Raw genomic sequence first — 13,367 nt, 5'->3', positions numbered from 1 at the left:
GTGTATCTGTCAAACTGACAGCTTGAAATTGTATCAACATGAGTACAAAGAGCAGTAAATCCAAACTTTCAAATCTGATATTGAATCAATAATAAATCAATTTATATTCCCCCGGGAGAAATTTGTGTTTTGATAGATCTAGATCAAAAATTAGTTGATTTATTTTACCAGAAATGAAGTGTTTTGGAGGCTTTAGACCAATCGAAAACTCCATGACTCCCTAAAAAACAAGACTCGATTAAGCCATATTGCCCTCAAATGAAATAAAACATTACCGAATAGAGTACAATAAAATTCGTAATTAATTTTACAAACACCATGTAAACAAAACTTAAGGTTTTATTAGTCGTTTTAAAAAAAAAATATATGTCCGTTTAATAAACCAAACGTTTGCTTCAGTTATGGTGGGTTTACACATTTTTAAATCTGTACAAAATGAGAATGTAAAATATTGAAATCAAATTAATTGGAAGAACCTAAAATCCAGATTATAGGAGGTCCTTAATGCAGATATGGAGAGAAAAATATTTATTTTAGTGAAGTCACTTTTTAACATTCGATTTTTTGGCATATGTGCATTGTCAATCTACCCACCTATCTTTTTCTTCATAATTTCAGCTGTAGATACATATATATCCGCCATTTGCATGTATATACAGTCTGACAGATCTTAAACTTGAAAGAAACTGTCAGTTTTAATTATAGGAAGTAAAAGAATAGAGTGCCGGCTGATTACATATTTTATGGTATGTTTCTGTTTTAATTATTTGACCCATAATAATTCCCAGCGAAGTTTGTTATGTCTTTTATAGGAAATAACGTCATTTGTATTTAATTCAAGTGTCAAAAATGTTCAATACTTGTTTCTACAACTTACTACTCATTGCACTGATATTATTATTATTATTATATTATATTGATATTTAAGACAAAAAACTATAATATCAGGCACTCGGCCGGCATACCTGCTATAATATTTTTTGTTTGTTTCTTTATTTGTACTTGTCTTATTTTGTATTTTTTTATATAATTTATTTATTGTTATGCTTATGTTAAATGCAATTTATTATAAACTTAGATATTTTTGGCAAATCTATTAATATTATTTCAAGTAAAAACCAAAAAAAAATAAATTATATTTGAAATAAAGAAAATAGTTTATTAATTTTCTTATTTTGTTTACAATTTTTTTTTGCAGCAACAAATTCATGCGCAACAAGTGCCCGGTGGACCACCACAGCCGATGCCAAGTCTTGGAGCGTTAGCTGGACCATTCGGAGCTTTAGGTGGACCAATGGGATTACCACACGCACCACAAAGTCTGTTAAAAGCACCGCCAGACCATCATCGGCCAGATATGAAAAGTAATTTAGATGGACCGTCTGCTGAAGAGAGACTGGTGAGTTTTATATTTTACTTTATAAATAATAAAAACATTAATATTTGTTTACGTTGATTTTTTCACATTTTTTAATATGTATATTAGAGTTCATTTTCGAAAACAGACAATTTAAACCATGATATTGTGATCATGAATTTCTATTCCTAGCGCAAATGTTGCCTATTAAAGTATGTAACTAGAAATTGTCATAAACTCAAGCTTTTCTGATTTCTTTGACGTTTTAATCTTTTATTTCATTCCAACACATTAAAAAAAAAAATTTCTGCTTCACTTTTTTATCTCTCCGTCGAATTATAAGAGTTCTATTAAAATTGAAATAAATTTGTAAATTACCATTATTTTTTACATGTTTCAAAGTTGATTTTTGCAATACGACTTATTCCTATAAACCTTAACTGTCAATATTGTGACAGAACAACTGATGAATTTTTAAAAATCCATTCATTTTCGAAATCGACAAGAGAAACACTTGTTTACTCTATTTTGATCGTAACGTCATTGTATCTTAGTCATTATTCCTATGTGTTTTGACAGCTGTCAAAAATGCAACACTAGATTTGTTATTTTCTGTTCTTTCAACTTTGACAGTTCCATTTAAGTCATGTTAGTACCAACTTGAATCACTGGCTTATCACATTTTCATGACATTAGCAACATTAAAAGACTTAAATCATGCCATCAATTAGTAAACATTTTTAATTGCAATTGATTTGTAATTTATTTTTGTTTCGTTTAGAGAAACTCTGTATCACCAGCGGAGCGTGAGAAATATCGTACCCGGTCACCTCTTGACATTGAGAATGACGCCAAGCGAAGAAAAGAAGACAAACTGGCACATGTAAGTACCCCAAAACTTCAAAACTCATTTTAAATCCAAAAACAAAAAATGGAGATTTCTTTCTCATCTTTTTCCATCTCTTTTAAAACATTTCATTTACTTAAGTAATAATTGTTTTTACATTTTTGTGTGCTTAAATGTTTGTCTTCCAAAGTTAATTTTTTCAAAAATTATTCTTCTTCACATTCTTAAGAAAAGTGACTTTAAATTTGTTTTATTTTTAAATTTCGTCGTTTTTATCTATCTTTCTATCTCTCTACTTCTATCTCTTTTTCCAATTTCAACACTATCAATAACAGCTGAAAAAAAGTTTTGACAAACTCTCTTAAGTTGTGTGTGATTGTTTTTGTGACATATAGAAACTCAACTCACCATTCTAGGGTTTAGCTTTATCCTTTATATTTGTTGGATTTTTATTTTTTCGAAACAAACCATATAATTTTTAAATTTTTTGTTGAAGTAGAAAACATTCCAAAAACCCATGTCGAATTTTTGTTTGAAAATTGTTTTTATTTATTTTTATATTGCAGGACGACGATGGCGAGAAAAGCGATCAGGATTTAGTCGTAGATGTGTCAAATGAAATGGTGAGTTGAGTTTAAAAGAAAAAACATAAACAATAATGTTCGTAGTTTGTTGTTGTAGTATTTCATTTTTTGCATGTCAAATATATTACATGGATTTTTGAATGCATTGTTCTTTGCTTTACAAATCTACTACTTTGTAGAACTGACAGTTGACGCGATCATTTAAATCTTATCTATATACTTTCCAAAAAAAAATCCAAATTTCTACATGTCAATTCTTCAAAGTGATATTAAAATATATGAGAGTTCAGTACTATCGATAATGTCAAAAAAATCATTCACATCTATTTCCCATTTCACAAGAAAGCTAATTTACGTAATAATCGTTTTGCTGCTCAAAGAAAAGAACCGAGCTGTCAAAAAAAATCTGTGTTTATTTTTTGTATCAGATCTAGTTCGAAATGTGCTCTCCGAGCTTTGCAAAATGAAAAGTACAGCGCAGCTGACTTTAGGTTTGTTTCTTGTGGTATGAAAGAGAAAGGTGGCAAATTCTTAAACTTTTGACAGTTCATCTCTTCAATTTTTCAAGAAACAAAAGCTTTTTCCTCTGAACTTTCAGAGCTTCAAATTTGGATTTCTTTTTTTCAATCTAAACGTGTTCTGAGACTCTGAGGTGAATGCTGAAGACAATTGCGAATCTTGTTTCTTGCTTCTGTAAAAGAAAATGAAAAGTAAATTGACAAATGTCAAATAGTGACAGTATTTCAAAAATTAATTCTTAGTGACACTTTTTCTAGAGCATTCAAAGTAAAGTGTCACATTTTGATTTCTATCTTAATCGTCCAATAAAATGTTCGCTTTAAAATTATAGTAAGTTATAAAATGACTTCCATTCACTATGAACACATCCCTTGCTCAATGACTGTTAATTAGGAAAAGAAATTTTAAAAGTAAACAAAAGAACGAAGCAAATAATTAAACATAACTGTATGGTGTGCCAGAGAGACACCAGTATTGTCTCTAGTAAAAATTACCGTCACGTTAAAGTCAATTAAGTTCACTATAGCGACATGTCAACGTTATTTCATCTGCCCATCGCAAGAATAAGGTGCTTATGATATGATGTATAGTTTTATCAGCTGTGCTGGGCGCCACTTAAGTTTATGCCACTTATATGGACGGCGACCTTTAAATGCTTAGACCTGTTGCTATAAACCTCTCAAACTCTGCTTTAATTCATTCATGTAACTATTTTTGACTTTTTTTATTTCCTTTAGAAGTCTTTGTAGAACAATATCCAGAAAAAAAACTTTAAACTAACTTACAATTTGTTGTTGTTTCTTTTTGTATAGGAATCACCATCCCCACGACCAAATGGCGATCACATCTCGATAGATTCACGCGATCGTGATCGTGACAGTATTGGCCTAAACGGAGATCGATCCGATAAACCCGGTAGTAGTAATTCAAAACAGACCAGCGACAGACCACCATCCCGATCGGGCTCAAGCTCATCACGATCGACGCCCAGCCTTAAAACTAAAGATGTAAGCTTTCAACAAAAAAAAAGATCCATTTTTATTTGTTTCTATTTTTAAACTTGTTTTTTTTTTTCTCTTGAACAGCTCGACAAACCTGGAACTCCGGGTGCTAAGGCCAGAACACCAACACCGAATGTACCTATGCCGGTAAATCCAAAGCAAGTACTTCCACAGGTTCCACCAGCAGGCTATCCCAATTCCCCATATCAGCGGCCAGCGGATCCCTATCAGAGACCACCACCAGATCCTGCGTATGGTCGACCTCCGATGGCGTATGATCCACACGCTCATGTACGCGCTAATGGTATCCCTCATTCTGCTGGATTGGCCGGTGGAAAACCGTAAGTTTTTGAATTGATAATATTTTCTTTGAGCAAATTTGTAATAATACAATTTTTTTATAGAGCCTACTCATTTCACATGAATGGCGAAGGCACCTTACAACCGGTGCCCTTTCCGCCGGATGCCCTAGTGGGTGTGGGCATCCCAAGGCATGCACGCCAAATGAGCACACTCTCCCACGGTGAAGTTGTGTGCGCCGTAACGATCTCGAATCCAACGAAATACGTTTATACCGGTGGTAAGGGATGCGTCAAAGTTTGGGATATTGCGCGACAAGGCAGCATGACACCAATCAGTCAATTGGACTGTTTACAACGCGATAATTATATTCGCTCAGTAAAACTTCTGCCCGATGGAAGAACTTTGATTGTGGGTGGTGAAGCATCAAATTTATCAATATGGGATTTGGCTAGTCCGACACCAAGAATTAAAGCTGAATTAACATCGGCTGCACCAGCGTGTTATGCTCTGGCGATTAGTCCCGATTCCAAAGTATGCTTTTCCTGCTGCAGTGATGGAAACATTGCCGTTTGGGATTTACATAATGAGTCGCTTGTGCGACAATTCCAGGGCCACACAGACGGTGCCTCGTGCATTGACATTAGTCCTGATGGTTCACGTTTATGGACTGGTGGTTTAGACAATACAGTGAGATCTTGGGACTTAAGAGAAGGCAGACAACTGCAACAACATGATTTCAGTTCACAGATATTCTCACTAGGTTATTGTCCAACGGGTAAGTCTCTAATAAATGAAATTAATTGTTTATAAGAAAGTTTTGACTTAATGATTTTTTGTTTTGTTTTTGTTAATAGGAGAATGGTTGGCAGTGGGTATGGAAAATTCACACGTAGAAGTATTGCATGCATCGAAACCAGACAAATACCAATTACATCTTCACGAAAGTTGTGTTCTTTCATTAAGATTTGCCACATGCGGCAAATGGTTTGTGTCAACTGGAAAGGATAACTTGCTGAATGCATGGAGGACACCATATGGAGCCAGCATATTCCAAGTAAGTATTTTTTAATGTTTATAATAATACAACAAAACAAAGAACTTCATAAGTTGTCTTAGCAAATTTTCAAAGCTCAGTCAGAATTGAAATAAATTACCGTTTTAGAAGCGAATTTAGCATTCTGAAAACTTCGCCAAATGTGTTTAAGGATCGGATTACACTATTCGGAAAAAATAGAAATAACGTTAGCACGCAAGCGTTCGAACTGGGTGATAGAGTCTATCAACTTCCCAGTCGATAAAGAAAACGTGTTTGCAGACTTTTATTCCGATCTTTACTCCTTGACAATGCCTTCAGCAGATAGTGGAAATCTACTTAGAAGTAAATACTTTTTCGGCGTGGAACTATGAGTTGACAATTACCACCTTTTCTCCATACAACAAAGAAAATATGGCAAGACTGATTTAATTCACTGTAACAATTTCAATTTGAGTGGGTGCATTGTGCTCCACAGAAAAGGAGAGGGATTGGTTAAATTAAAGGAAATTTGGCGAGGTTTTAGGTTGAGGTTGCATTAAATGTTGCATAGGTTATCAAAAATATAATTATCCAATATGTCATTCTTAAGCACAATTGAGGCTTTCCTATTTTCGTCCCTTTCTCTCCAGTAGGGATTTCAGTTAGAGCTATTGGATTAGAATGTATGTAAGGCTTTAAATAGTCTGTTTTAGCGTCCATGTCTATGGCAATAGTGTTCTCTATGTTTCTGTGACCGAAAAAATCTGTTTTCCAGTTTCTACACTGTATTAGAAAAAATTCTCTGTCAATTAATTCGCGAATATATCAAGAGCAATTAGCAAAAGAAGGGTCTTTAGGGCTTCATGCCACTTGTGGTATCTATTCATGGAATTTTCTGAATTTGTTTCTCATTTAAAAAAATTAAATTACCCTTTCAAGGGCATACCACAGTCCCACACAATGGTTTTGGTGCTTGGACCCAATCTTCATAGACTTTTGTCGGTTTTCCTTCACCAGTCTTTTTCGGTGTCGTGGTCACCTTGGTACCTGCCTTGGCTGCAGGATCGCTAGAAGTTCTTTTTGACTTGTAACAGGGTCAACGCTATTGAAACTAGCGAAGTACTGATAGTCATCTTATAGGGTAAAGATTATCCTCATCCGATGACATCATTCTTTTGAAAGCTGCTAGAGCTCCATCGTCACAGTTAGAGAACTCCATGAGGCACCCCTGAAGAGACCTATCAGCTTTATTGGCACCACTAATAGGTACAGAATTTAAATTTCTATTTGTCGTAGTTGATATTGTAACTGGCGACTTGTGGTCTTTTTCGAGGCCGAACCATCGCCGACTGCCGTGACTTCTGCCGACTCTTGATTGATATCTCTACACAGCATATTTATTATAATTAATAGAAGCCATAGTTTTGGATCATTAAAAGATTAATTAGTCCTATGTGAGGGTATAAAAAGTAATTCACCTCCTTTAGGTCTAATACGTCGATCCGGGACATACAAACTAAACTTAGAGAACAATTGTGAACATTAAATATGCCATCATAAAACATCTCGTGCAAAAAGAACTGAAAAATAATCACGTCTTATACTAAGTGGCTTAAGATTAATCAAAGCACATCTGGCATCATATGATGGACTATAGGACCAATTTAATTTTCTTATAGCAAATTTAGTGAATCTTCTTTGAATTTTCTCAATGCGTAGCTGGGTATTAGCGTAATACGAATTTCACACATAAGAACAGTACTCTAAAGATGAACGTATCAATGCAATGTAAATTGACTTGAGAGTATAAGGATTTGAAAATCTTTAGCATTACTAAAAAAGAAACCTAACATTGAGTTTGCCTTTGATATTATATAGTCGTAATTATTCGTCAAAAATCACGCCTAGATCATTTTGTTTAGATACTCTTTTTAGGCTTATATTGGCAATATTATAGTCAAATAAGATGGGGTTAAAAAATTTTAATATAGTTAAGACAGAACACTTACTAATATTAAAAAATAGTCCATTGCGATCACACCAAACAGAAATATTATTTAAGTCACGTTGTAGTTCAAGAACATAAGATTCGGTTCTAATTTCCTTGAATATTTTAAGGTCATCAGCATATAATAAGCAATTTGTGTGAATAACATGTGTTGGCAAATCATTTATGAATATTAAAAATAAAAGTGGACCAAGATAGCTGCCTTGTGGAACACCTGAAGAATTTGAGATCTCTGAAGAAATTTCAGATCCAAGTTTTACAAATTGTTTTTTTCCAATCAAGTAGATTCACAACCACAATAATAATTTCGAGTGAAAACCCAGAAATTCTAGTTTCTTAATCAGAATGTTGTGTTGGACGCTGTTAAAAGTTTTGGAAAAATCAGTAAAAATTGAGTCAACTTGATGTCTATTCTCTAAGGCAGACAGGCAGGCATTAGACAAAATTACCAAGTTTGTAGTTGTGGATTTACCGCTAACAATACCATGCTGAAAATCTGATATATTATTCCAAACCGCAGCCTACAACTTATTTTTGACAATACCTTCAAAGATTTTTGGAACTATCTAAAGTTTTGCAATGGGCCTATAATTTGTTATTACTTTTTTCGAGCCGGATTTATGAATAAGAGTAAAAAAAAAAAACCACTTCCAAGATTCAAGGAACTCACCATAACATAAAGATTTATTAAATAGAATATAAAGTGGCTTGAGAAGTCCTAACTTAAATTTTTTTAAGAAAATTGGTGGTATATTATCAGGTGCAAGAGAATAACTCGATTCAAGAGAAGATAATTCCTTTAGAATATCCCCTGCCGTATATTAAGATGACTAATATCAGTTATAGCATCACATAACGGCACACTTGTGCATTCAGTATCAAGATTTACAAAATTTGCGGGAAAAAAGAAGCAAACATGTCACTTATAACATTCAAGTTATCACTAAAAAAACACCATTTAGCTCCATTTCAGATGGAATGCCAAGTTATTTTCTCTTTGTATTAATAAAAGTCCAGAAAGCTTTAGAATCGTTCTTGATTTTTGACTCAAGTGACCAAAGATATTTATTATGAAGAAATTTCTTCAAATACTCATATTCTTTTCTTAATTGACGAAATTTACTTCTAAGTGAGACATCTTTTCTGCTCTTTCTGTACATGTTTGTCATTGCACGTTTTAAATTTAAAAGCTGTTTATTAAACCAAATAGGTTTTCACAGAAAACATTATAGGTTAGTTCAAGAGTAGGAGCTGAAAGAATATTTTCCCATGGAACTGAGTAAATATAGTTATTTAACGACACGTAATCGGCTTTAGAAAACTCATATACAGGGTGGGCCATGAATTAGTTAACATTTGAAAAAATCGTATAAAAAAAACATTAAACATATTTTAGAAATCGTTTATTTACAAGAAAGCTAATTAGTTGTAATTTATTTTTTAAAAATTATATCGTCTAAATGACTACCGTTTCGGTTTTTGCACTCATCTAAGCGAGTCCTGAAGTTTTCGAATACTCTTCTGCAAAGAGACCACGAGATCACCGACATCTCTTCGATGATTTTTTTCTTTAATTTGACGGAGTGTATTCGGTTTATCAATGTAGACACGACTCTTTAAATAACCCCATAAAAAAAAGTCTGCTGGGGATAGATCTGGACTTCTGGGTGGCCATGGGATGTCACCTCGTCTGGAAATCAGCTTTTCCGGAAACATTTCTTTGACCACCGGCAAGGACTCGTTCGATGTGTGACATGTGGCTCCATCTTGTTGAAACCATGTGTTACGATTATAAACAGAAAATTCCAGTAGCATCGGTGCTAAGAACTCCCGTAACATTTTCACATACTCGGTAGAATTAACAGTAACTGAACGGCCTCGGAATCTTCAAAAATGTAAGGTCCGATGATTCCTTCTGCTTAAATTGCAGCCTGTACAGTTACCTAAAGAGAGTGAAGTGGCCTCTCATGTTTAGCTTTAGGATTTTCGCTGCTCCAATACCTGCAATTTTGTTTGTTTACATGTCCATTTAGGTTGAAATTACTGAATCGAGTTTACATTGTTTCGGCATATGACTAACGCAAATTTAAATCATTAGGGTTAAGCTCTTGTACTACCTGGATCTTATATGGATGTAATTTCAAATCTAATTTTAAAATACGGCGTAATGATGTGCGAGATAATTCTAATTCATCCGAACGTTTACGCGTCGATGAATCTGGATCACGTCGAACAGAAGCAGAAACTTGCTGCACGTTCTCTTCGCTCCGAGAAGTTCGCGGGCCGCCGGTTTGTTTCACATTTAGTGTAGATCCCGTCTCTTCGAACTTCTTCAGCCATTTGCTTATTAAAGGAGCACTTTGACACTGACTTAAGTCGTGTAAACCATATTCAACGCGAAATAAGCGTCTCACAGTAATGAGCGAAAAGTTGTTTAAATAAAATTGTTTCACGCAGTAGCATTGCGACGCGCCCCACGCGGCAATAGTTTGCTTGACTGGTAAGTTACATTTAAATGTTAACGAGTTCTTGGCCCATTTGAAATGGAAAATTAATTTAAATTGGCAAAATTAAAAGATATATGTAATGCTTTGTGATAAACCTATTATTCAAGAGTGAAAATTCAGCTTCAGCAACAGAACATTCAATATCTTGATGGACAAAAACTAGATCTAACATTCTTCCACTGGAATTATAAATAAGACAGTATGCTGCAAAATTGTTATTTTTTCGTTGCTTGCATAGCACATAGCGCTGCTTATCCTTGAGAGATCAGCACGGTTCTTAGAAGGTACTTCAGGGTGGACCTTGACTTACAAATGTTTTTAGTTTGGCGAACTATGACTGCAAAATCTTCATACATTTTGCAGTGATTTCTAACCAATTCAATCAATTCTTTCCAGATTTCAAAAGATAACAGCTTTAAAAGTGACAGCTGTCAAAACAAAACCACTCAATCGAACGTTTCATTTACTAAAAATTTATTTTCTTTTCTTTGTATTCTTTCGAATAATTTAACTAATGTGTTTTCTTAATTTTTCCCATTCTAGTCCAAAGAAACCTCGTCAGTGCTTAGCTGCGACATATCAACTGACGATAAATACATTGTCACTGGATCTGGAGACAAAAAAGCAACCGTCTACGAAGTCATATATTAAATATTCATACAAATATTCAACATCACAGCAACAACAAAAACAAAAAAAAGGAGTCAGCATCAATATTTAAAAAAAAGACATCGTTGTTTTTTTTAAGATAGTTTTCTTTCTTAACATTTTATTTTAATTTCTTATGTTCACATTTTATTTCAGGGATTTATATAAATATGTATTTTCTTTTTTATAATTTTCATTAGTTTTTTTTACTATAGGTAACAAAGTATTTGTTTTTTTTTTTGTTTATTTGCTTAAGAAAGTTAAATAAAAGTCAAAAAGAAGGAATAAAGAAAAACACGGTCTCCCAATATAATTTCCAACTCGAAAACCAACAAAAAAAACAATATTTGTCACGCGATCCTTTTAATTATAAAAAATATTATTAATTTTAATTTTCTTTTATTTTTTTAAAAATTAACTTTTAAATTATTTAACTTTTTTTTTGATTTATTTAAAAGTTACTTCTACATATATTATTGTAAATAAAGATTATACATTGAAAATAAAAAAAAGTAAATATAAAAACAAAAATTATAAAAACAAAACACAATTATCTATTTTATAAGAAGTTTCTTGTTTTCTTATAAATACAAATAATTGTTTTATTTTTTACCAATAAATTGTTTAATCTTAAAATTAAAAAAACAAAAAAAAAAAACACGTAAATAAAAACAAAAACAAAAAAGGAAAAGGAAAAGAAATAAAAACACAAGTTAATGTTAATGTATTTCTTTTTAAAATAAACAAAAATATAAAAATTGTAAATCTAAGTAGTAAGAGAAATTAATTTTAAGCGTAAGAGAAGATTTATTAAATAAGAACAAAAGAAAACAAATTAAAGAAAAAAACAAAAAAAAACAAAATTATATTATTAAACGTTTCATAGTAATTAGTTATAAATGAAATTAAAGTAAATAAATAATAAAGAAAAACAAATATAAATATAAATATAAATAAATGTGGATATTAGTGCACGCAAAAACACAAACAAAAATACACATAAATTCACACTTGTGATACAAGAAATGAAGTAAAAAACAAACATTTAAAATTAAAATTATTAAATGAGAGACAAATTAAAGAATTTAAGATGAGATGTGTAAAAAAAAGAAGAAGCAAGATTGCAACAGATGAAAAACTGTTAAAAGAAATAAGAAAGAATGGATATTTTTGTAAGGCAAGCGAAAACTAGGAAATAAAAGTTGATCTCTTAAAGGTCAGTTTAATGAAGAAGAAGAAGAAGAATGTAAGCAAACAAATAAAAATAAAATAAAAGAGAATTATATCTTAATTTGAATTTAAATAATAAAAATATGTAATAATGTACAGTGTACTGCTCGAAATTGTTTAAATTTAAACCCATGCTAACACACGATGTTGGTTAAAAAACAAACAAAAACAAAAACAAAACGTATAAACCTGCGTTGGCATAATTTAACTTGTAAACGATTTATATACTAAAGCAAACAAAAATGTTAATCTTTAATACTTTAACTTATAGTTTACTAAATAAAATTTCTTCGTGTACTAAAATTTAATTTTCGATTGATTTATTTGTTTTTAACAAGTTCTGCTTTTCACTCTTTGGAAATAATAATAATAATAATTTACTTTAGACTAAAAGTAATTTCGAAAAATGGGCTTCTTAACGTATGTGATTCAAATTTAATTTGACATAGATGATATAATTATTAACTTTCGGAAAGCATTAGCCCAAGATTTTTCTGAAAATCTCAGAAAATGCGAGATGTCGATTTTCGTTTGGATTTTGGTTTAATACATACGGTTTGGGGTCGAAATATTGTATTGGTCACATTACTGTACTTTAAATACTGTAAGTCAAAATCCTGTATTGCAAAATTCTATATGAATAAAATGTTGATACTTCAAATTCTGGAAAAAGTCTAAATAAAAATGTACCACATTTCGAATTACAACATTTTTATAAAAATAAGGTATCATACAAATTTTTCATATACGAGTACACTGGTTAGGTTGACGGCCTGGCGATTGTTGGCGTTATCATCGCACTCTCTATTAGTGACTAAACCTATAATACTTATGGATTGAATTGTTTTGGCCATTATGGCGTCGCTTACAAGAACTTGGCATGCCGAACTGTCGCAAACAGTAACACAATAAACTTAGCGTCGGCTTCGTGGTTTGGGCCTGCAGCCTGCCTGCACAAAATCTAATTGACCAGCAGCTGAAAACAAAGGACAATACGCAACGTGTCGTCTGTTTGAAAATTACATTTTGGAATAGTTGGAAGTTGGTCCCATTGTTGGCCGAAAAATCACCTATGAGGCTGCAACGGATGCGGATTGCGGTGTGATGTGATGAGAGGAGTAATTTCTTCGATTGGTTCAGTTTGTACACTTTATTATGCTTTTGAGTTTTGAAAGTCTTTTTCTTTGTTAACACTGATTGACAAAATTACGTTTTTCTTCGGGAGCACAAAAAAAGAAAACAAAATACTTTTTTAAAGTATAAAAATGCCCTGAATTCAAATCATTTAGCGCCACCTTAAGTAAGAAATTCAAATCATGCCTTTAAATGTGTCTATTTCAACAAGTTT

At 32.3% G+C, this 13,367-nt stretch overlaps 1 protein-coding gene across 5 annotated transcripts in view; it reads left to right on the top strand.

Moving 5' to 3' along the window:
* LOC129938591 (protein groucho) overlaps window positions 1-12,327 on the top strand; it is a 307,911-nt gene extending 295,584 nt beyond the window's left edge. For 3 of the 5 annotated variants that reach the window (XM_056046246.1, XM_056046248.1, XM_056046247.1), the window contains 8 exons: window positions 1,199-1,399; window positions 2,139-2,240; window positions 2,771-2,827; window positions 4,120-4,314; window positions 4,393-4,649; window positions 4,713-5,386; window positions 5,466-5,665; window positions 10,685-12,327. In XM_056046246.1, coding sequence (XP_055902221.1) covers window positions 1,199-1,399; window positions 2,139-2,240; window positions 2,771-2,827; window positions 4,120-4,314; window positions 4,393-4,649; window positions 4,713-5,386; window positions 5,466-5,665; window positions 10,685-10,792 — 1,794 coding nt within the window. In that variant the 3' untranslated portion in view covers window positions 10,793-12,327. The remainder of the gene's footprint in view (window positions 1-1,198; window positions 1,400-2,138; window positions 2,241-2,770; window positions 2,828-4,119; window positions 4,315-4,392; window positions 4,650-4,712; window positions 5,387-5,465; window positions 5,666-10,684) is intronic. The other 2 variants (XM_056046249.1, XM_056046250.1) reach the window with 1 other exon arrangement.
* Window positions 12,328-13,367: the final 1,040 nt, after the last annotated feature.

This window comes from Eupeodes corollae, chromosome 1, assembly GCF_945859685.1.
Source record: "Eupeodes corollae chromosome 1, idEupCoro1.1, whole genome shotgun sequence".
In the NCBI taxonomy this organism is placed as follows: domain Eukaryota; kingdom Metazoa; phylum Arthropoda; class Insecta; order Diptera; family Syrphidae; genus Eupeodes; species Eupeodes corollae.
Note: the sequence above shows the minus strand (reverse complement) of the source record. Positions and strands in the feature narration are given on the sequence as shown.